The 25,167-nt window shown below is 37.0% G+C and overlaps 1 protein-coding gene across 7 annotated transcripts in view; it reads right to left on the reverse strand.

Annotated features, from left to right (window-relative positions):
• The window catches only part of LOC135129625 (zinc finger protein 1), a 794,849-nt gene that overhangs the window by 307,404 nt on the left and 462,278 nt on the right, over positions 1-25,167 (reverse strand). For 5 of the 7 annotated variants that reach the window (XM_064056833.1, XM_064056829.1, XM_064056831.1 and 2 more), the window contains exon 2: positions 12,122-12,193. The exons of the other annotated variants lie outside the window; for them this stretch is intronic. In XM_064056833.1, the coding sequence (XP_063912903.1) occupies positions 12,122-12,193 (72 nt within the window). The remainder of the gene's footprint in view (positions 1-12,121; positions 12,194-25,167) is intronic. 7 annotated transcript variants of the gene reach the window in all.

Genomic DNA, 25,167 nt, shown 5'->3' on the forward strand with positions numbered 1-25,167 from the left:
AATTTGGAAAAATCTTGAGATCCTTGGTGTTTTCTTTTTGAAGATTTTTAAAGAATTTTGGGTAGCTTCTGGTGATTCGTTTGGAATTAATATGAAACAATCTTGAATGTTTATGCGGTTTTTTTTTATATATATATGAAATGATCTTAGGAACTCCTGGTGTTCTGTTTTTGGAAAAATTTGAACGAATCTTGCGGAACTTTTACTTTTTGTTTTTGAAAGAAATTGAAAGGATCTTGGGATCTTTGCGGTCTTCTTTTTAAAGATTTTAAAAGAATCCTACTTGTATTGATTTTTATCTTAAAGACCCTAGTGTCCTTGTTTTTAAGATGTGTTTTGTTTTAGAACTATTATTTAAAAAAATTGAAAGAACCTAAGTCCTTAGTACCTTCTTTTTGAAGATTTTAAATGAAAATTAGGCGTTTTGGCGTTTCATCTTTGAAATAATTTGAGAAAAGCTTGCGAAGCTTCGGTGTTTTGAAACAATTTGGAAAAATCTTGAGATCCTTGGTGTTTTCTTTTTGAAGATTTTTAAAGAATTTTGGGTAGCTTCTGGTGATTCGTTTGGAATTAATATGAAACTATCTTGAATGTTTATGCGGTTTTTTTTTATATATATATGAAATGATCTTAGGAACTCCTGGTGTTCTGTTTTTGGAAAAATTTGAACGAATCTTGTGAAACTTTTATTTTTTGTTTTTGAAAGAAATTGAAAGGATCTTGGGATCTTTGCTGTATTATTTAAAAAAATTGAAAGAACCCAAGTCCTTAGTACCTTCTTTTTGAAGATTTTAGATGAAAATTTGGCGCTCTGGCGTTTCATTTTTGAAATTATTTGAAAAAATCTTGCGGAGCTTCGGTGTTTTAAGAAAAATTTGGAATTACATCACTGCATACTCGGCGAAATATGCTCTTGATTTGTTTCTTATATTATTATAATCTTCTTTACAATAGAACTGACTGTTCTGTGTTCTTGGGTAAAATAAATTTTCTTGTACTACGACTAAATACTTACCACATATTTTTTTTACGGTTTATTCACGTAATTGTATTTCAATATATTTATATTGAGTAAGACCCAGGTGACCTCTCAACACTGTTCCCTCGTATTTGTGCCCCAAAAATCAAACGAAACCACCAAGAGACCCGATTATCCAAGTGCATCCTCCCGACTGCGCCACTTTCGCAACACACATGCATTGTTTTCGCCTTCTCGATGCACTTCATCTCCGCCGATCGCTAATCTGCGGTATCAGTCCGAAAAGTAACGAAACCGGTGCTCCTTGTTGACATTTCTATTAGACGCTGTCTCGTTCAGAAGGCAGCCCGGCCATCAATTAGTGCCCTCGACTGAATCGCAGTCGAACAAATCACCCAAGTTTGCACAGGGTCTCGACCATGGGGCGAATCAGTCAGAAGGGCATGCTTGCGCTCCCGGAACAGCGGCCGGAGCAGAGGAGGAGACGGGCGATCACAGGATCCGACTAATGCTGTCTAATTGACAGGTTGTGTTCGATCGCTCTGTTACACGGATATAGGTAATTAATGTCAAGACCCGTGTTCCAACGGCGACATCGCTCGTTCGGTTCGGGCATTAGAGTCGGTTTCGCGTTACATTACATGTGTTTAGATTCCAAAACCCTAACATGCACCGTCCAATTTACTGTGTTCGAGGAGAATTATTACCCGACAATTGCTTTATAGCCGCGGAATCACACACGGGAACGATGTAATTAGCGTGACGTCGCGAGAGTCGAGATTCCTGAGTGCGCTGGGTCGGGAGTGCGTTCGTTCCGAGTGAAGAATTGTTGATAACTTCGACTGTTTATGTTTATACATCGAAAGAGTTCGACTATTAAGCATCTACCAGATTCCGCTATAATTATGCAAACGCATCTGCCACAACATCGACACCGGCTTAATATCCGCCACCCAATCCCAAGCCCACGTTCCCATTAAAGTATCGGTCTCCGAGTTCGCAGCAATTTTCTTTTCCTCTCTGTGTAACCTCTCGCGAAAAGTTTGCGTTGAGTTGGAAGATATATTTCTGAGCAATGCGGTATAATGACATCGTGTAATTGCCTCTAATTACTTGTAAAATTACCTTGTGGCATAAAAGATGTTGCCGGGCTGCGAGAGCGCGGAAGTTTTTCGAGGGGAGGAAATGAACCCGACGAGCGCCGCTTAAACCCGCTCTTCATAAGTAAATATCCACCGAATCTTACGTATTATTGTTTAATTACCAGTTACGTAAGAAATATAGAAAGTTGTTAATTAATTTAGAACGAGGGACCGCTCTATTTAATTTATGTTTTAATAATATCTGTTTGCTGCGATGTCCGGAGGGGCTAGATTGCTTCCAGATGGCCCTGGCGCCGTCGAAGCTCGAATACGTTATAGGTTATCAGTCTACCTGATTCGGGTAGCTGTGATTTACAACGCTTCGGCTGTGACAGATTCGGTCGTTCGTACCATGAATGAACCACGACGGGTGGCGATGGAAATAAAACAAGACGGGGCAAAAGTCCAAATTCTTAAGTGGGTAGTAAACCTTTACGGTGTTTTTGTTCCGTTTAGGGTTTGTTTCACACGTGTCCTCGACCTTAAGCACTCGGAGTGCTGTAAAATTCCAACCAAATCGGTGTTCTCGCACTCGGTAAACAATACAAGGGCTGCACACACGTGGACCACACCTAATTCGTCAGTTCGAGCTTTTTCGTGCTTCTGACTCCGTTAAAACAATTTTAATTGTTTTATACTTGCATCCCACCGACTGCGCCATTTTCACACACTTTAGTTCAAACGGTATTAATGTGTCATTATTACCCACGGGCATAAAATTCATGTATGTGTTGAGCTTCGGTCGTTCCGATCGGCGAACTTGTTCATGCATGTATGCATCCCGGCGGCGGCACGTCCGCCATTTGTAGTTCCCCGGGCCGGCCGAAAATCTTGCGAAATTCATCCGAGCGGCCGTTAATAGGAGCCATAATAAGGAACGAATTCAGCAGTTTTTCCGGAGGAGATATCAAATAATAAAAGAGGCCCTAAATGTTGGATGTAAGTTGGAGAGATAGATAAATCTGCATTGAGTTGTGGCGCACGTCTCAAACTTATTTATTCGCTGTGTTCGACCGAACTGGAGGGAATATTGTTTTGAAGAAAGTTGAAGAAAATGAATCTCTTTGAGAAATGTCGGTGTTTTACTAAATACACGACGCGACTGCTAAATATTATTAAATTAAGAAGAAAAGGCGTCTTGCTGAAGCGGAAACGGCGGGGGGTGGCGCGGGGGCGGCGCTCTATGCGAGAAGAGAGGCGAATTAATAAGCGAGGAAAACTGCCGGTGCTGACGGACAAAAACAAACGTTTGTTTCCACGGTGGAGCACTGCCTGTCCTATCCGTCTATTTGCGCCGCCATAAATACATTATTATCTGCTAAATAAGTCGGACGGCGGTGGGGCGGCGCGGAATTTCGGCCCGGAGGCCACGGACGAACTCATATTTTGGCACCGGCGGATCTGAGAAAACAAATACGCGGGAGAAGAAATAAATCGTGGAGTTGGGCAAGAGCTGGGTTTGCACCTTGGTTTATAAGAGGTATTTTTGGAGAGTGCACCAGGCGACGAAAGGTGGACGGGATGTGCGCCGCCGAATGTGCCAGAATGCACTGAATGTAAACGGACGCAAGAAAAAATTTCAAAACTTTTGTCTAAATATTTTCAAAAATAATATCATCTCTGCGAAGTCAACATTCATAATTGACCCATTTAATTGTTGAATTTTTTTGGAGCTCAATGGTTGAACTTGTGGTTTATGAATCCGCTTTAGTTTTTTTAGTTTATAACGACATTCTGCGATTGCCAAAACTTCAACACTAACCATCGTTATGTTAAAACAGTGTTGGACCCACAAATATATCTGCAACTGGTTCAACAGTGGGCGACAAAAATCATTATAAATTTGAATTTTTAATAAAAAAGATTTAGAGAATTAACGCAGATTTAAAAAGTTCCAAACTTTCCACAACTATTGAAATTTTGAACGAACATCAATAAAACTGGCTCGAATGTGACGATATCGAGTTTACTACAACAATCTAGAAATAACAAGCCTCCTAAATGACAGCGTTTTACATTGAAACAACTAGTAAAAAGAAAAACATTCCAAAATCCGACTTCGAATGTTAAACACTTGAAAATTCGAATTTAAATAAAATAGAACTTATTTTTTAGCTTTTTAACTTCTTCTGATTCTAAAGGGCCAAAACTTCCAGGACACTTCAGCTTTAATTATTTATTTATTATATATATACAAAATCTGTAAATCTGTATAAATTTTTGATTTTAAGTTAAGGACATCTAGGTAATTAAAAATATACCTTACTTTTTTTGTTATTTCTAGAGCGCAAGGAAGTATTGTAATAGGGTTCACCGGACGAGGGGCTACTTTCACGTTTTTTTGAAGTTTCAAGATATCTAGAGTACGAAAGCATAGGTCTTCCGTTTCCGTTTGTCTGTCTGTCGTCAGGTAGCTTTTATAAACATTTTCAAGATTCACTTTCTTAAGACACTAAAAAATTCTCTCATTAATAATTTAGTTTCCCAGACGTTTCCACATCGACGAATAATTTTGAATAACACCTAAATGTATTTCCGTCTGTCTGTCTGTCTGTCGTCTGTATCGCTTTTTATTAGACACAATGGGAGCGCAGCGAGCATGTTCAGGATGTTACAGTCGCAAACTTCTTCGAAGTCACAATTTAATAACAAATACATTTTTCTTAATAATTTAGCTTCTCAGGGACGCAATGAAAGATTTTTTAAATTACACCTGAACGTGCTCGCTGCGCTCGCGTTTTTATCTTCTGAACTTAACAGGACGAAAAACAATAACGCAAAAATGAATTGAAAAGTTTTTGAAGTAATTTGAGAGAATCTCGGAATCTTTTTTGCTATGTCTTTGAAATAGTTTTAGTGAATTTCGGAGATCCCTTGTCCCGTTTCTGAAGAGGTAAATTACATAAAAAAAGATTTTAGAAACCCACGTTCCAGGATATTTGTTAGCTAAAATGATTAACGAAAGTCAAATAATTATAGGAAACTTAAGATATGTTGATCAACGACTCGAAATTCTGGCTCATAGAACTGCTAAATGTCAGTCTCCTTTTTCCTACTTAGCGTCACATATTAATAATAATTTATTGAAATATTTAAATACATTTAATTCTATTATCAAAAAGAGAATCGTGTCTGATATTTTAAATGCTCACAGTATCAATGTTATTATTAACATTTCAAATCGACTATTATTAATCGATTTGAAATTTCACTATGTTTGTTAGGCTGTTTTATTTATTTACTTTTATTTAATCTTACATTCGGAGCAATTCTGAATCAAACCTGTTAAAATTTAAATGTTGTTAAAAAATAAACAGCCAATCAGATTTAGGAATTTAACTAGCTACAAGATTAATACTGCACAATCAGTTTTACCTTAGCAAGTTGTAGGCCCGCCCACCCACCCCTTATTGTCTCAGAGGATATGTTATTTGCCAAAATAAGTCTTATCTCACAAAGTACTAGCCCCGCCCACCCGCCCTTTAATTTTCTTAGAGCGTACATCATTTGCCAATATAAGACTTATCTTAGCAAGTACCAGCCCTGCCTACCACCCTCTACTTTCTCAGAGTACTTGCTAAGATCAGGCTGATTTTGGCAAATACCATAACCTCTGATTAAATAGACGGCGGGTGGGCGGGGCTAGTACTTCCTAAGACAGGACATACTTTGGCAGATGACTTAGCCTCTGAGAAAATAGGGGCGGGTGGGCGGGGCTAGTACATGCTAAGATCGGACATTTTTTTAGTAAGTAATTTTTTAGAAGATTAATACGAGCAAAATCAGTTTTATCTTAGCAAGTACTAGGCCCGCCCACCCACCCCCCGTTTTTTCAGAGGACATCTCATCTGCCATAATAAGACTTCTCTTAACAAGTACTAGCCCTACCCTCTATTTTCTCACCTGGGTGCTAGCACTTGTTAAGATAAGACTGAATCATATTTTGCACTTTTTAGGTAGAATTTATTAGGTAAAATTTTAAGATGACGCCGACAGAAGTAAACATTGAGTTAATAATTTAGCTTCTCTGAGATAGCAATGCATTATTTTGGAAAAGACCTGCACTCGATATTTTTTTGTTTGTCTACGACATCCAAGTTTTTAATGACGTTTACGTAAAGTTGTTTAACAAATTCATACTTCTCAGAATATAGATTCACAAACTTACTAAGTCCTTTTCAGAACTTAGCAATTCCTTGTCTTGTTTTTTAAGTAATTTGAAAGAATCTTGGGAACTCTTTGTGTTTTCTTTTTGAAGGAGTTTGTGTTGACTTGATTTTTTGTATGATTTAATTTGTTTTATTTTTAGGTTGGTCCAGTTTTTATCAGTATGCACTGTCAGAACACCTTTTGTACTATTCTGCAATAACTTGTATTTTATCTTATCTTGAGTGGTTTGAAAGAATCTCGGGAATTAGTTCCTGTTATATTAAACTTTTCAAATTTTCACATTCGTGCCATTTTTAATTTGTTTGGCAAATAATTTAAAATTCCGGAAATTTTAAGCTACGTAATTTTATAAAATTTTCTATATTTTCACTTTCCAGGTTTGGATAGCGTGAAATATTTCTCCGGATTGTGACTTTTTCTTTCCTCGTGTCAGACATCGTAGTTTTCAAAAATTACGAAAGCCTCATATTCGGTTTAATACTACATTTTCATATCCAAAATTGTTTTTCCCCCTTTCGAAGTTGTTTCAAGTTATGTCGTAAAAATTTTCAAAATCGAAATTGTTCGAAATTTCCAAATTTCATTTTTGACTCAAAATGATCCGAACCCACAGTGATCGTTTAATTTTCAGTATTTTTGTAACAAATATGTGGATTCCTCACAATCCATTTACATTTTAAAATTCGTTCCTGTTATATTAAACTTTGATTTTCACATTCGAGCCATTTTTAATTTATTTTACAAAACAATTCAAAATTGCATAAATTTTAACTCACTAAATTTTGGCATCTAGAACTTCCAGAATTGTTGATTTTTCAAACTTTTGAAATTGTTTCATCTTAATGTTTTAAAAATTTTAAAAATCGACATTTTTGGAAGTTTTGTATTGTGTTAACTTGATTAACCCTTTGTACTATTGTGCAATAAAGGTAATTTGAAAGAATCTCGGGCATTTCATGTGTTATTTTTGCAGTAATTTGAAAAAATCTCCACCCCTTGTGTCTGACAAATGACTTATTCTCTGAGAAAATAGGGGTGGTTGGGGGGTCTAGCACTTGCTAAGATCGGACATGTTTTTAGTAAGTAATTTTTTTTAGAAGATTAATACGGGCAAAATCAGTTTTATTTTACCAAGTGCTAGCCCCGCCCATCCGCCCCCTATTTTTTCAGGCGACATGTCATTTGTCAAAATAAGACTTATCTAAACAAGTACCAGGCCCGCCCGCCCACCCTCTATTTTCTCAGAGCGTGCTAGTATTCTCAAGATAAGACTGATTTTGGCAAATGCCATAACCTCTGATATAATACAGGGCGGGTGGGCGGGGCTAGTACTTCCTAAGATAGGAGATATTTTGGCAAATGACTTACCCTCTGAGAAAATAGGGGCGGGTGGGCATATCTAATACTTGCTAAGATCTGACATGTTTTTAGTAGGTACGTTTTTACAAGATTAATACGGGCAAAATCAGTTTTATCTTACCAAGTACTAGGCCCGCCCACCCACCCCCTGTTTTTTCAAAGGACATGTCATCTGCCATAATAAGACTTCTCTTAACAAGTACTAGCCCTACCCTCTATTTTCTCACAAGGTGCTAGTACTTGTTAAGATCTGACATGTTATTAGTAAGTACGTTTTTAAAAGATTAATACGGGCAAAATCAGTTTTATCTTACCGAGTACTAGCCCCATCCACCCGCCCACTATTTTTTCAGGCGACATGTCATTTGCCACATTAAGACTTGTCTTAACAAGTACTAGCCCCGTTTACCCACCCTCTATTTTCTCAGAGCGTGCTAGTACTTGTTAGATAAGACTGATTTTGGCAAATGCCATAACCTCTGATAAAATAGAGGGCGGGTGGGCGGGGCTAGTGCTTGCTCTGATAGGACATATTTTGGCAAATGACTTATCCTCTGAGAGGACAGGGGCGGGTGGGCAGGGCTAGTACTTTCTAAGATCTGACATATTTTGGCAAATGACTTATCCTCTGAGAAAATAGGGCCAGGTGTGCGGGCCAGTACTTTCTAAGATCGAACATGTTCTTAGTAAGTAGTTTTTTCGAGATTAATACTGACAAAATCAATTTTTTCTTAGCAGGTACTAGGCCCGCCCACCCGCCCACTATTTTTTCAAAGGACATGTCATTTGCCAAAATAAAACTTATCTTACAAATACTAGCCCCATCCACCTACCCTCTATTTTCTCAAAGGGTGCTAATTATTGTTAAGATAAGACTGATTTTGGCAAATAACTTATGCTCTGAGAAAATAGGGGTGGGTGGGCGGGGCTAGTGCTTGCTATGATAGGACATATTTTGGCAAATGACTCATCCTCTGAGAGGACATGTCATTTGCCATTGGTGGGCGGGGCTAGTACTTGGTAAGATAGGCCCTATTTGGCAAATGACTTATCTTCTGAGAAAATAGGGGCAGGTGAGCGGGCTAGTTCTTTCTAAGATCGAACATGTTCTTAGTAAGTAGTTTTTACGAGATTAATACTGGCAAAATCAGTTTTTTCTTAGCAAGTACTAGGCTCGCCCACCCGCCCACTATTTTTTCAAAGGACATGTCATTTGCCAAAATAAGACTTATATTACAAATACTAGCCCCGTCCACCCACCCTCTATTTTCTCAAAGGGTGCTAATAATTGTTAAGATAAGATTGATTTTGGAAAATGACTTGTGCTCTGAGAAAATAGGGGTGGGTGGGTGGGGCTAGTACTTGCTAAGATAAGACATATTCTGGCAAATGACTTATCCTCTGAGAGGACAGGGGCGGGTGGGCGGGGCTAGTGCTTGCTAAGATAGGACATATTTTGGCAAATGACTTATGCTCTGAGAAAATAGGGGCAGGTGAGCGGGTAGTACTTTCGAAGATCTGACATGTTCTTAGTAAGTCGGTTTTACAAGATTAATACTGGCAAAATCAGTTTTTTCTTAGCAAGTACTAGGCCCGCCCACCCGCCCACTATTTTTTCAAAGGACATGTCATTTGCCAAAATAAGACTTATCTTACAAATACTAGCCCCGTCCACCCACCCTCTATTTTCTCAAAGGGTGCTAATACTTGTTAAGATAAGACTGATTTTGGCAAATAACTTATGCTCTGAGAAAATAGGGGTGGGCGGGTGGGGCTAGCGCTTGCTATGATACGACATATTTTGGCAGATGACTTATCCCCTGAGAAGACAGGGGCGGGTGGGCGGGGCTAGTACTTGTTAAGATAGGATATATTTTGGCAAATTACTTATCCTCTGAGAAAATAGGGGTGGGTGGGCGGGGCTAGTACTTGCTAAGATCTGACATGTTTTTAGTAAGTGAATTTATAGAAGATTAAAACGGGAAAATTCAGTTTTATGCTAGCAAGTACTAGCCCCGCCCACCCGCCCAGTGTTTTTTCAGAATACGTGTCATTTGACAAAATAAGACTTATCTTAAGAAATACTAGCCCCGCCCACCCACCCGCTATTTTCTCAAAGGCTGCTAGTGCTTGTTAAGATATGACTGATTTTGGCAAATGACTTATCCTCTGAAAAAATAGAGGTGAGTGGGCGGAGCTAGTGCTTGGTATGATAGGACATATTTTGGCAAATGACTTATCCTCTGAAAAAATACGGGTGGGTGGGCGGGGCTAGTACTTGCTAAGTTAGGACATATTTTGGCAAATGACTTATCCTTTGAGAAGACAGGGGCGGGTGGGCGGGGCTAGTCCTTGCTAAGATAGGACATATTTTGGCATATGACTTATCCTCTGAGAAAATAGGGGCAGGTGAGCGGGGTAGTACTTTCTAAGATCTTACAAGTTCTTAGTAAGTAGTTTTTACAAGATTAATACTGGCAAAATCAGCTTTTTCTTAGCAAGTACTAAGCCCGCCCACCCGCCCACTATTTTTTCAGAGGACATGTCATTTGCCAAAATAAGACTTATCTTACAAATACTAGCCCCGTCCACCCACCCTCTATTTTCTCAAAGGGTGCTAGTGCTTGTTAAGATAAGACTGATTTTGGCAAATAACTTATGCTCTGAGAAAATAGGGGTGGGCGGGTGGGGCTAGCGTTTGCTATGATATGACATATTTTGGCAGATGACTTATCCCCTGAGAAGACAGGGGCGGGTGGGCGGGGCTAGTACTTGTTAAGATAGGATATATTTTGGCAAATTACTTATCCTCTGAGAAAATAGGGGTGGGTGGGCGGGGTAGTACTTGCTAGCATAAAACTGATTTTTCCCGTTTTAATCTTGTATAAACTCACTTACTAAAAACATGTCAGATCTTAGCCCAGTGTTTTTTCAGAATACGTGTCATTTGACAAAATAAGACTTATCTTAAGAAATACTAGCCCCGCCCACCCACCCGCTATTTTCTCAAAGGCTGCTAGTGCTTGTTAAGATATGACTGATTTTACACCTATTAAACTTGAATCAAACTTGTTAAATTTAAAAGATATTAAATTGCAAGTTTCCATAGTATCGACTTAAATTCCTAAATCTGAAAGGCTGTTCATTTTTAACAATCTTTAAATTTTAACAGGTTTGATTCAGGATTGCCTCTAATATAAGATTACAAAAATTGGTCGAACATTTTTTCAACAGAACTTCCCTCGAACTTAGGTTACACTGAAACATGTTCAGCATTTTCGAGTAGAGTTTTTTCTTTACACAATTTTGTGATGACTTGAGAACTTATTCAGTAAAATTTTGAGATGATGTCAACATTCTTTTTCTGGAAGTTAGTCTCATAGGACTGATTAAGAAAGACTCTCAGAGAAGCTGTCTAAGTTTTTTCCAATAAGCAGACGTTTTACTTAAAAAAAAAAAACAAACATATAGTAAGCGGGCGCAGCGAGGACAGTCAGATAGCGTTCACAAACATTTTCAAGACTCACTTTTTTAAGACACCAAAAAATTCTCCAAAAAGGCGAGCGTAGCGAGCACGTTCAGGATATTTCAGTCCTACAGAGATTATATTGATCACAAACATCTTTAAACTCACAATTTAATAATAACAAACAATTTTTTCTTCAATAATTTAGTTTCTCGGGGACAGAAATGAATATTTTTTTAAATTACACCTGAACGTGCTCGCTGCGCTCGCGTTTTTGAATAGTTGACGATTACTATATATTTTTTCTAAATAATTTCGCTTCTCAGGGACAGCAGGGAATTATTGTTAACAACACATACATGTGCTCGCTGCACTCGCATAGTGAATGTTCTTTTTTCAATTAATTTAGTATCATAGAAATATTCACGAATCAACGATCTCTAAAGCTCACAGGCAAATAACAAACACATTTTTCTTAATAATTGGCGTCACACAAAGTTTACGAATGAATCATCAGTGACCTGACCTGACCTGACCGGTACAGGTCACCGAGATCTTCCGATCTTACTTTCTCTTTATCGAATATCAGGTACAAGTAAAAACGAAATAACTTGGAATTTCCAATCCCGTGCAGTATTTTTGTTTGTTTTGGCGCATTTATCCAACTCCGCTATTATCAGTTCGTTACCAAAGCGAACGGCATTAGTCAAGTGAGAGGAAGTCGGAATGAGCGACATCTGAGATATCATTGTTTCTCGGTGCTTCACGTAAAGACTGTACATCATCAAGCTAATCCAATATCAGAATCATTTATCTTCATTTAGCGACTCCTTCATTAAGTCAACTTTTAAAACGGTTTGCAGGTCTGTCTCCGGCTGTTGTATTGACTGCCGGTGAAACGCCGCCCCGTTCTGATACATTGGGCTTGTCAGTCGCACTCAAATGTATTCACTTCGCTATACATTAAATTAAACGGGAATCGGAATAAGACGTATGTTGCTTTACCGTGTTTTGCCTGATGATGGATGGTGCTGATACTATCGTCTAATAATGAGGGGTCAGTGCACGGCCGAGTACCTGAAAAAAAACAGACAGCGTTAGTGGACTGAAGATATGTTTTAGTTTTTCGGATTTATTGGTGTTTTTGCATCGACAAGTTTCCAGTGGTGTAATTTTGGTGGAAATGGAGGAAAAAGCTATAAATCGTCCTTAGTTATGAATAGATGAGAGAATAAAAAAGGGGAAAGAAATAATTTAATTAATTGATTGGAGGGTTATCCAGTGGCGCTTATTAAATTTGCAATTCATTGAATTATGGCAATAAAAACTTTGCCGAAAATGAGTTTTTAAGAAATACGTAATGAGTTGTATCGCAACTTCTTTAAGAATAAAAACCGGCCACATTAAAACATTCCACCATTCAGTTATGCTAATAAGCCCATAAAAAGGGAATTATAAACACTGTAAAAATATTCACCGTCTATTCACTGCTAATTTGCATATGATTTTCTTTTAAAAAATTCTAAAATAAAGACAGGCCTAGGTTAGTCATTCGTGCATTACCCCTGATTTGCATAATGACGGTCTTATGACAAACTTTCCATCACTTTGTTTTTAACTATCTTTTAAAATTCGCCGCCCCCGTCCCGGGAAAAAATTAAAACCAACTTTTTATTCGTTAATTCCTCTTAAGGAGCTTTCCGTTATAAAAGGAATTAAAAAGGTGTAAAACTTAATAAAGAAATAAACTCTTTCGCTGATTAAAAACTCTCGGCGAGTAGATGTGACATAAAAAGGTGAAAAAAAGAGAGCAATTGGTGCGGGACGGTTTTAAATAGACGTAAAAAGAAGTCAAACGCTGCAGATGGAAATAATGGAATGTCTTAATGATACCTTTCCAAAGCCCCTCGCTCGGCTTGAGTTTTAATACGAAATTGCAGCAGGTTTTATAAAACTTTGGCCGAATATAAATATACATGACTGCCTATAATATCAAGATTGCGCAAATTGCACGAGCTAGTGTGCAAACGACACTCGCTCCGTCCTTGTCGCTCTCGCACGACTCCCCGCGCTATTTTTAACGTTTACACCTTTATTTAATGCCCTAGGGGACGTGTTTATTTTCTTTGCCGGTCGTTCTTAAGGTGCTTATTAAATTTCAGTGCTTAATAATCGCATTAGCGCACGCCTTCTCGAAATCTATTGTTCCGAGGGCTCGGAAAAAATACGCGAGGACCAAACGGTTCTTAAAAACAAAACTGAAGAGGTCTACAGGAACTGCGATAAATCACGAGATGACAAGATTATAAATAAATATAGGCGACGAATGGAAGATCTGCCACTTGATACAAGTACAAGTGTGATTAAAAGGAGATGTATTTGGTACATGTGTGTGCCTCCACCTCCGCGAACCATGTGGTAGTTTTTATACACCTGCAACAGCCGCTGAAGCCATCATGACGTCACCAACACTGGGTCTATTTCCGTTACGTTTCTTGCAGGCTTTAAGATTACGGCTTGATGGTTTTTTCAAGCGAGACGGAAAAACTGAGGTCATGGGAGGTTCAAAGGATGCACCTATTAACACTAGGTCGTGTGAGGTTTTCTCAATTCCGCCATTTTCTAAAAGTGGGGTTATATTAGACTTTTCTAATTTTCACATTCGTGCCATTTTTAATTTCTTTTACAAAATTCCGGAAACTCTATATTATCACTTTCAAGATTTGGATAAAGCGAAATATTTCTCCCTATTGTTACTTTTTTTTTCTTGTGTAAGATATAGTAATTTTCAAAAATTACGAAAGTCTCATATTTAGTTTAATTCCACATTTTGGGGTTTTTCCCCATTTCGAAGTTGTTTCAAGATATATCGTAAAAATTTTCAAAATCGAAATTGTTCGAGATTTCCAAATTTCATTTTTGACTCAAAATGAATCGTTTAATTTCCAGTATTTTTGTATCAAATTTCCTCACAAGTCATTTACATTTTAAAATTCGTTCCTGTTCTATTAAACTTTTTTGTTTTGTTTTTTGTTCACATTCTGACATTCGAGCCATTTTTAATTTATTTTACAAAACAATTCAAAATTGCGTAAACTTTAACTCATGTATTGATTGACCCTTTGTGCTATTGTGCAATAAAGGTAATTTGAAAGAATCTCGGGGATTTTATGTGTTATTTTTGCAGTAATTTGAAAAAATCTCCACCCCTTGTGCTTGTGTTTTGTTTTCGAAGTAGTTTGAGAGAATCTCGGGTATGCCTTTCTTGTTTTTGAAGTAATTTCTACGAATCTCGGGGACCCCTTGTGTTCGGGTTTTGAGGTAGTTTGAAGGAATCCCGGGGACCCTTTGTCTTGTTTTTGAAGTAATTTGAAAGAATCTCGGGGACCCTTTCTGTTTTGAAGTAGTCTGAAAAAATCTCGGGGACACCTTGTATCTGGGTTTTGAAGTAGTTTTAAAGAATCTCGGAGGCTCCTTGGGTTTTTTTTAACCAGTTTGTAAGAATCTCGTGGAACCCTTTCTTGTTTTTGAAGTAATTTCTAAAAATCTCGGGGAACCCTTGTGTCTGGGTTTTGAAGTAGTTTGAAGGAATCTCGGGGAGCCCTTATCTTGTTTTTGAAGTAATTTGAAAGAATCTCGGAGGCCCCTTGTGTTTTTTTTTTAAGCAGTTTGAAAGAATCTCAGAGGCCTATTGTGTTTTGTTTTTGAAGTATATAGTTTGAAAGAATCTCGTGGATCCCTTTCTTGTTTTTGAAGTAATTTCTAAGAATCTCGGGGAACACTTATGTTTTGATTATGAAGTAGTTTAAACGAATTTCGGGAATACCTTGTATCTGGGTTTTGAAGTAGTTTGAAAGAATCTTAGGAACTGCTTGTGCTTTGTTTTTGAAGTAGTTTGAAAGAATTTCGAAAGCCTCTTGTGTTTTCTTAATGAGGCAATTTGAAAGAATCTCAGGGGCCCGTTGTGGTTTTTTATGAGGCAATTTTAAAGAATCTCGTGCATCCCTTTCATGTTTTTGAAGTAGTTTGAAAGAATCGCGTGGATCCCTTTCTTGTTATTGAAGTAATTTCTAAGAATCTCCGGGAACACTTGTGTTTTTTGATTGTCAAGTAGTTTGAACGAATTTCGGGAATATCTTGTATCTGGGTTTTGAAGTAGTTTGAAAGAATCTTAGGAACTACTTGTGCTTTGTTTTTGAAGTAGTTTGAAAGAATTTCGGAGGCCCCTTGTGTTTTTTTTTATGAAGCAGTTTGTAAGAATCTCAGGGACCCGTTGTGTTTTGTTTCTGAAGTATACATATACAGTATTGTCCGGTTATAATGAACCCGCTTGTAATGAACTTCCGGCTATAGTGTACTGTATTTCAAGTAACGAAATTTTTTCCATATATCTAATGTATTTTTTTTCGGTTATAATGAACCACTGAATCCGCTTGTAATGAACTTTCGGATAAAATGAACTAAATATTATTCAAAATAAAGTGCAGTTTTCCGTTTATAATGAACTTTTCGGGGATTCCCTGATTTACGCGCTACGCATTTCCCCACCAACTTGCTTTCTGTGCCAGTCGATTCTTGGTCACTGTGTCGAAGTAGCGCTACATAAGTACTTACTTGTGTAATAACATTGTTCGAAATGGAAAAACAAAAACGTAAAGCTCTAACCTTAAAGGACAAGTATGATATTATACAAAAAATACAAAGTGGTGTTAAACAACGCGATGTTAGCCAGGAAATGAACTTGATAAAATCCACTGTTTCTATGATATGGAAGCAAAGAGAAGCCATTTTATCAGCGTATGGTCAGGGAAATTCTACGTGTAAAAAAATGAGAAAATCAAAGCACCATGAAATGGATCAAGGGCTTCTTAAGTGGTTTACACAAAAAAGACAAGAAAACGTTCCTGTAAGTGGTATTATTCTACAAGAAAAAGCTAATGAAATGGGTAGTAAAATCGAAAACAAAGACTTCAAGTGTTCTAAAAGTTGGATTGAACGTTTTAAAAGAAGACATAATATCCGAACAGGAAAAATTGTGGGTGAGTCTGCAGCAGTAGATTTGAATGTTGTTAATGACTGGTTAACTAATGTTTGGCCTCATATTCGGAAAAACTATGACAGTGAAGACATTTTTAACGCTGATGAGACAGGGCTCTTTTATCAAATGACTCCTGATAAGACTTTAAAATTTGTGGGAGAAAGTTGTGCTGGAGGAAAGTTATCTAAATTGAGGATTACAGTTTTAGTAGCTGCCAATATGTCTGGAACAGAAAAAAGGAAATTGTTGGTTATAGGCAAATCTGCCAATCCTAGATGTTTCAAAAATAAACAATTGCCCGTAAAATACAAATCAAACCGTAACGCGTGGATGACCTCTGAAATTTTCACAAATGAACTGCTTGAATGGGATGAACAATTAAAACAAAAAAATAGGAAAATTGTACTTTTAGTTGATAACTGTACAGCTCACCCTGAGATTAAACTAAACCAAATTAAATTAGTTTTTATGCCACCGAATACGAGTTCAAAATTACAACCGATGGATCAAGGTGTAATTCATTCATTAAAGAGCCATTATAGGAAAATTTTACTCGCGCAGATGATAGAGGCTATGGACAACGGAAAAACATTTTCAGTTAGCATTTTAGATGCTGTAAATTTTATTCACATGGCTTGGCAAAAGGTTAGCAAAGATACAATAGCAAACTGTTTCAAGCATGGAGGATTTTCTGAAAAAAGTGCTGAATTTGATGCAGACGATGAGCTTCCCCTAACAGAATGGTTAAAAAAACATGAAGATGATCCTGGACTTATTTTCACAGATGTGGATAATGCAATTGAAATTGCAGTGCAAGAGAAAATCGGGGAATTTAATTTTGAAGAATATGTGGAAATTGATAACGACATAACGGTAACAGAAAGACTAACTGACGAGCAGATTATAGAATCAGTGACATCAGTCATGGCAACAAGTGACGAGGCCGAGGGTGAGGAAAATGAGTCTGATGAAGATGTTGATGTTTATGTTCCTTCTCTTAATGAAATGGCGCAAAAAATGGCAGAGACTCGCAACTTTTTAGAATCGCGCACTGTTCCGGAGCCTATATGGAACAGCTTTTGCAACCTCGAACGCTATATTAGTGACATTCACTTTTCTAATAGATATGTACAGACAAAAATAACTGATTTTGTCAAGTAGACTTGTGTTTATGTGACGTCTTGTTATATGTAATTACATAAATAGCTATGTTTTTTTTTATTTTTAGTTTATAAACCAAGAAATATTTTTTGAATTGTTCCCAACGTAGAATTGAAGTAAATTGAATTTAAACAAACGCAGTTTTTATTTTTCCGTTAATAGTGAACTTCGGATATAATGAACTAGTTTTGTTACATTTTTTGAGTTCATTATAACCGGACGCTACTGTAGTTGGAAAGAATCTCGTGAATCCCTTTCTTGTTTTTGAAGTAATTTCTAAAAATCTCGGGGAACCCTTGTGTCTGGGTTTTGAAGTAGTTGGAAAGAATCTCGTGAATCCCTTTCTTGTTTTTGAAGTAATTTCTAAGAATCTCGGGGAACACTTGTGTATTGATTATGAAGTAGTTTGAACGAATTTCGGGAACACCTTGTATCTGGGTTTTGAAGTAGTTTGAAAGAATCTTAGGAACTGCTTGTGCTTTGTTCTTGAAGTAGTTTGAAAGAATTTTGAAAGCCCCTTGTGTTTTTTTTAATGAGGCAATTTGAAAGAATCTCAGGGGCCCGTTGTGATTCTTTTATGAAACAATTTGAAAGAATATCAGGAGCCCGTTGTGTTTTGTTTTTGAAGTACATATGTAGTTTGTAAGAATCTCGTGGATCCCTTTCTTGTTTTTGAAGTAATTTCTAAAAATCTCGGGGAACCCTTCTGTCTGGGTTTTGAAGTAGTTTGAAGGAATCTCGGGGAGCCCTAATCTTGTTTTTGAAGTAATTTGAAAGAATCTCGGGAACTGCTTGTGCTTTATTTTTGAAGTAGTTTGAAAGAATCTCGGAGGCCCCTTGTGTTTTTTTTTTGTGAAGCAGTTTGAAAGAATCTCGTGGATCCCTTTCTTGTGTTTGAAGTAGTTTGAAGGAATCTCGGGGAAGAATCTTGTTTTTGAAGTAATTTGAAAGAATTTCGGGAATACCTTGTATCTGGGTTTTGAAGTAGTTTGAAAAAATCTTAGGAACTGCTTGTGCTTTGTTTTTGAAGTAGTTCGAAGGAATTTCGAAAGCCCCTTGTGTTTTTTTTTGAGGCAATTTGAAAGAATCTCAGTGGCCCGTTGTGGTTTTTTTATGCAGCAATTTGAAAGAATCTCAGGGGCCCGTTGTGCTTTGTTTTTGAAGTATGTAGTTTGTAAGAATCTCGTGGATCCCTTTCTTAGGAACTGCTGGTGCTTTGTTTTTGAAGTAGTTTGAAAAAATCTCGGGAGCCCCTTGTGTGTTTTTTTTTATAAAGCAATTTTGAAAGAATCTCGTGGATCCCTTTCTTGTTTTTGAAGTGATTTCTAAGAATTTCGAGGAACACTTGTGTACTGATTATGAAGTAGTTTGAACGAATTTCGAGAATACCTTGTATCTGGGTTTTGAAGTAGTTTGAAATAATCTTAGGAACTGCTTTGCTTTGTTTTTGAAGTAGTTTGAAAGAATTTTGAAAGCCCCTTGTGTTTTTTTATGAGGCAATTTGAAAGAATCTCGTGGATCCCTTCCTTGTTTTTGAAGTAATTTCTAAAAATCTCGGGGAACCCTTGTGTCTGGGTTTTGAAGTAGTTTGAAAGAATCTGGTGGATCCCTTTCTTGTTTTTGAAGCAATTTCTAAGAATCTCGGGGAACATTTGTGTATTGATTATGAAGTAGTTTGAACGAATTTCGGGAATACCTTGTAGCTGGGTTTTGAAGTGGTTTGAAAGAATCTTAGGAACTGCTTGTGCTTTGTTTTTGAAGTGATCTGAAAGAATTTCGAAAGCCCCTCTTTTTTTATGACGCAATTTGAAAGAATCTCAGGGGTCCGTTGTGGCTTTTTTATCAAACAATTTGAATGAATCTCAGGGGCCTGTTGTATTTTGTTTTTGAAGTATGTAGTTTGTAAGAATCTCGTGGATCCCTTTCTTGTTTTTGAAGTAATTTCTAAAAATCTCGGGGGACCCTTGTGTCTGGGTTTTGAAGTAGTTTGAAAGAATCCGGTAGATCCCTTTCTTGTTTTTGAAGTAATTTCTAAGAATCTCGGGGAACACTTGTGTATTGATTATGAAGTAGTTTGAAAGAATTTCGGGAATACCTTGTATCTGGGTTTTGAAGTAGTTTGAAAGAATCTTAGGAACTGCTTGTGCTTTGTTTTTGAAGTAGTTTGAAAGAATTTCGAAAGCCCCTTGTGGTTTTGTTTTTGAAGTGTGTAGCTTGTAAGAATCTCGTGGATTCCTTTCTTGTTATTGAAGTAATTTCTAAGAATCTCGGAGAACACTTGTGTTTTGATTATGAAGTAGTTTGAAAGAATTTCGGGAATACTTTGTATCTGGGTTTTGAAGTGGTTTGAAAGGATCTTGGGAACTGCTTGTGCTTTGTTTTTGAAGTAGTTTGAAGGAATCTCGGAGGCCCCTTGTGTTGTTTTTTTGAAGCAGTTTGAAAGAATCTCAGGGGGCCGTTGTGTTTTGTTTTTGAAGTATGTGGTTTGAAAGAATCTCGTGGATCCCTTTCTTGTTTTTGAAGTAGTTTGAAGGAATCTCGGGAAGCCCTTATCTTGTTTTTGAAGTAATTTGAAAGAATCTCGGGGAGCCCTTGTGTTTTGACTATGAAGTAATTTGAATCTGAGGGGCCCGTTGTGTTTTTTTTATAAAGCAATTTGAAAGAATCTCGTGAATCCGTTTCTTAGTTTTGAAGTAATTTCGAAAAATTTCGGGGAACCCTTGTGTCTGGGTTCTGAAGTAGTTTGAAGGAATTTGGGGCAGCTCTTATCATATTTTTGAAGTAATTTGAAAGAATCTTGGGGAGCCCTTATCTTGTTTTTGAAGTAATTTCTAAAAAATCTCGGGGAACCCTTGTGTTTTGACTATGAAGTAATTTGAAAGAATTTCGGGGACACTTGTATCTGGGTTTTGAAATAATTTCAAGGCATCTGGAGGACTTCTTGTGTTTTGTTTTTGAAGTATATAGTTTTAAAGAATCTCGGGGATCCCTTGTCATCTTTTTGAAGTAGTTTAAGAATCTTGGAGACGCCGTATGTCTAGTTTTTGAAACAGTTTGAAAGCATCTCGAGGACTCCTCGAATCGAATGAACTTGATTACAATACTTCCTTAACTAACGCTCAGGAAATAAAAAAAAAAAATTAAAGATCAGGTGCAATTAACAAATTTTTGATTGATGTCCCTGAAAAGCCAAATTATCAAGAAAAACATTTTTTTGTCTGTCTGCCATCTGTGTCAATTTTTATTAAACACGTAATCTCCAAAACCACTGGACCGATTGTTGTCAAATTTTGTATATATATTAGTAACATTATGCAGATGGTAAAACGCCAACCAAGAACTAGCGAATACTGTTTCCACCCTTACTCTGATTTTTTATTCATCAAATTAATAAATAAATAGTCACCCCATTTTCTCGAAAATGTGAAAATGCGCACGTCTTTATTTAATAATGTTAAAATAAGAATAGTAATATTAATATCGATTTTGTTTGCAAACTCATTTAATTTAAACAAATTTCTGCGTGACATTATTTCAATGTATAAACATAAACACTTGAAGTTAAGCATGTTATGTTCTTTTCAACAATTTTCTGACAAGTTGAATGTGACAACGAAAACAATTTGCTTGTTCCAAGAAACGACCTACGTAACCATATAAGGGTATAATTAGGATTTCAAACAAAATCGAGAGACATTTAACTCTTAACTAGACTGTGCAAAACTGATTCGTTTCGAGCAAAAACAAAATATTCAAAAACTTTACAAGGAGATAGCGGAGACTAATTCAAGAAGCTAACAGAGCAAATAGATAAATACACTTTAAATGCAAATAATAAACAAATCGCATCCAAGTTTCTCGTCTTTCTAGTTCACATCCGATGACAACAGAAATATTTAATAAAATTTTGTCAATGATTCAACAAGACGTATGTTGTACCTAAGCAAACTTCAGAATGAAATTTTGCCAAATATGGTAGACATAAGTAGCATGTTTTAAAGAGGGTAATTTTTGTCCGTACGTGCGTGTTGGACGCTTTTTGTGAAATTAATTCGAGTTTGCTCTTTGGAAATTGATTTTTGCGCCCTTATTATCGGAGCACCTTTTAAAAACCCCTCTCGATGTAAATTCGTCGATCAAACGGCGCAACGAACGTCAGGATGAGCGATTACCGAAAAGGAGTAGCTCCCGGCACCGCTCCTGCTAAAACAATGAGACTCTTTCATTGTTTTTGCTCTGATTCAGAAGCGCAACTGACAACCCTTCACAACGCCGTTCGCACCGAACCCCTTTGTTTTTCTTTCGTTTCCGTCACCGTTTTAACGCTTATTTTTAATATGATGAATTTGGAGCTTTGTACTCTTTAATTATTCCACTTTTTACATTTATCTACCTAATTGTATTTCCTGATTCATACCAACAAAGACCTTCTCAAGAGGTATCATAAATCATGGCCGTTTTATATACGTGTCTTGACGTTCGTAAAAAATGCAATTTAGTTTCGTACGCGGTTCGTTGACTTATTCATTGTAACCTGAACTGTGCGTTAGGGGGAACTTTACAGATTCGAACTGACCTTTTCCCTGCAGTAACGATCGATTTATGACACGCATTGACATTTTATGAGCTTATATGCTTTATTTCGCTCATGGACGAAATCAGAGGCGATTCCGAGGCACGATGTTCTCGCGAAACTGCGAATTTTTAAAACTCGCACAAATACCTACTTCATAAATTATTTATCTAAATTGCCCTTATGGCCGCTCGTTTGGGGATTTTCGACGGAGAAAGACCACTTGCTGCCCGACCGTCTTCAACCGCAAAAACCGAAAGAACATAAAATCGCGGCGGCGGAGGGTGGAGTGACAAATTCGAAAACGAAGGCGGCGGCTGCACACACGATCGAGATGGATAATTGACCACTCCGACTTATAATTCGGATACAGCGAGCTGTTGCTCCATCTTGTTGAAAAAATCCTATTTTTACATCGACCTGAATTTAAATTTGCTAATAACTTGAGAAAATATGGTCCTATTATTATTCTTTTACTCAAACCAACCCAAATACCAACTTTTTTTAGGATCAAGTGGGGCTTCGGTAAAAAAGATAGGGTTTTCAGCACTCCACATTCGCATATTTTGGGTTTCCGAGATTCTTTCAAATTTGTTCAAGAACACAAAACAAGGAATCCACGAGATTTTTCAAACTACGTCAAGAATAAAACACGAAGAGTGCTCGAGATACTTCCAAACTACTTCAAAAAGGAGATAAGGGATCCCCAAGATTTTTTCAAACTATTAAAAAAAAAGAAAAAAACTAAAATTTCCCTAGACTCTTTCAAATTACTTCAAACCCAAGGCAAGGGATCCTCAAGATTCTTTCAAACTACTTTAAAAACAAAACATTAGCGGTCGCCGAGATTGTTTCAAAATACTTCAAAAACAAAACACAAGAGATCTTCGAATTTTTTTTAAATTACTTTAAGAACAAGGCAAACGACGCCTGAGATTCTTTCAAACTACTCCAAAAACAAAATACAAGAAGTCCACGAGATTCTCTCAAACTACTTCAAAAACCAGATAAAAGGGGTCCCCGAGATTCTGACAAGTTACTTCAAAAAGAAAACAAAAGTGCTCCCCGAGATTCCTTCAAATAACTTCAAAAAGAAGGCAAGGGATTCCCGAGATTTCTTTCAAACTACTTCAAAAACAAAAAACACAAAGATTGTTTCAAACCGCTTCAAAAAACAGACACATGAGGTTGACGATATTCTCCCAAATTACTTCTAAAACAAAAAAAAAACAAATAGTCCCTGAGATTCTTTTAGACTTCTTCAAAAACAAAACACTAGAGGTCCCCGAGATTCTTACAAATTAGTTCAAAAAGAAGGCAAGGGATTCCCGAGATTTCTCTCAAACTATTTCAAAAACAGAAAACATAAGGGTCCTCCGACATTCTTTTAAATTACTGCAATAACAAAATACTAGGGGTCCTCGAGATTCTTCAAACTGCTCAAAAGGAAAATAAAAGGGGTCCGCGAGATTATTTCAAATTACTTCAAAAACAAAACATTAAGGGTCCCCGAGCTTATTTTAAACTACTTCAAAAACCAGACACAATTCTTTTAAATTACTTCAAAAATAAAACACTAGATTTCGCCAAGATTCCTCCAAATTACTTCAAAAAGAAAACAAGAGTGCTCTCCGAGATTCCTCCAAATTACATCAAAATGAAGGCAAGAGATTCCCAGGATTTCTTTCAAACTACTTCAAAAACCAGACACAAGGGGTCCCCGAGATTTTTTCAGACTACTTCAAAAATAAAACACTAGAGGTCCTCAAGATTCTTTCAAACTGCATCAAAAACAAAATATGAGCGGTCTCCGAGATTCTTTCAAACTTCTTCAAAAACAAAACACTAGTAGAGGTCCTCGACATTCTTACAAATTACTTCAAAAAGAAGGAAAGGGACCGCGGAGATTTTTTCAAACTGCTTCTAAAACAGAAGAAATACTGGTCTCCAAGATTTTTTCAAGCTTCTTCAAAAACAAAACACTAGAGGTCCTCGAGATTATTTCAAACTACTTCAAAAACCAGACGCAGGGGTCCGCGAGACTCATCAAAACTGCTTCAAAAACAAAACCTGAGAGGGGTCCAACATTCTTTTAAATTACTTCAAAATCAAAACACTAGAAGTCCCCGAGATTCTGACAAGTTACTTCAAAAAGAAAACAAAAGTGCTCCCCGAGATTCCTTCAAATAACTTCAAAAAGAAGGAAAGGGATTCGCGAGATTTCTTTCAAACTAGTTCAATAACAAAAAAAACAAAGATTGTTTCAAACTACTTCAAAAAACAGACACAGGGGGTCCCCGATATTCTTCCAAACTACTTCAAAAAGAAAAGAACAAATGGTTCCCGAGATTCATACAAATTATTTCAAAAAGAAAACAAAAGTGCTCTCCGTAATTCCTTCAAATAACTTCAAAAAGAAGGCAACGGATTCCCGAGATTTCTCTCAAACTACTTCAAAAACAAAAAGCATAAGGGGCCTCCGAAATTCTTTTAAATTACTTCAAAAACAAAACACTAGGGGTCTCCCAGATTCTTCCAAACTACTTCAAAAACAAAGGGACAAATGGTCCTCCAGATTTTTTCAGACTTCTTCAAAAACAAAACACTAGTGGTCCCCGAGATTCTTTTAAACTACTTCAAAAACAAAGGAACAAATGGTCCTCGAGATTTTTTCAGACTTCTTCAAAAACAAGACACTAGTGGTCCCCGAGATTATTTCAAACTACTTCAAAAAACAGACACAAGGGGTCCCCGAGATTCTTCCAAACTGCTTCGAAAACAAAACACGAGTGGCCTCCGAGATTGTTTTAAATTACTTCAAAAACAAAACACTTGGAGTCCCCGAGATTCTTCCAAACTACTTCAAAAACAAAAGAAAAAATGATCCTCGAGATTTTTTCAGACTTCTTCAAAAACAAAACACTAGTGGTCCCCGAGATTCTTTCAAACTGCTTCAAAAACAAAACATGAGGGGCCCCCGAGATTCTTTTAAATTACTTCAAAAATAAAACACTAGATTTCGCCGAGATTCTTACAAATTACTTCAAAAAGAAAACAAAAGTGCTCCCCGAAATTCCTTCAAATTACTTCAAAAAGAAGGCAAAGGATTCCCGAGATTTTTCTCAAACTACTTCAAAAACAAAAAACATAAGGGACCTGCGAAATTCTTTTAAATTACTCCAAAAACAAAACACTTGGAGTCCCCGAGATTCTTCCAAACTACTTCAAAAACAAAAGAACAAATGGTGCTCAAGATTTTTTCAGACTTCTTCAAAAACA

This window comes from Zophobas morio, unplaced genomic scaffold (assembly GCF_036711695.1).
Source record: "Zophobas morio isolate AGI-343-1 ecotype UQ-CSIRO unplaced genomic scaffold, CSIRO_AGI_Zmor_V1 ptg000016l, whole genome shotgun sequence".
In the NCBI taxonomy this organism is placed as follows: Eukaryota; Metazoa; Arthropoda; class Insecta; order Coleoptera; family Tenebrionidae; genus Zophobas; species Zophobas morio.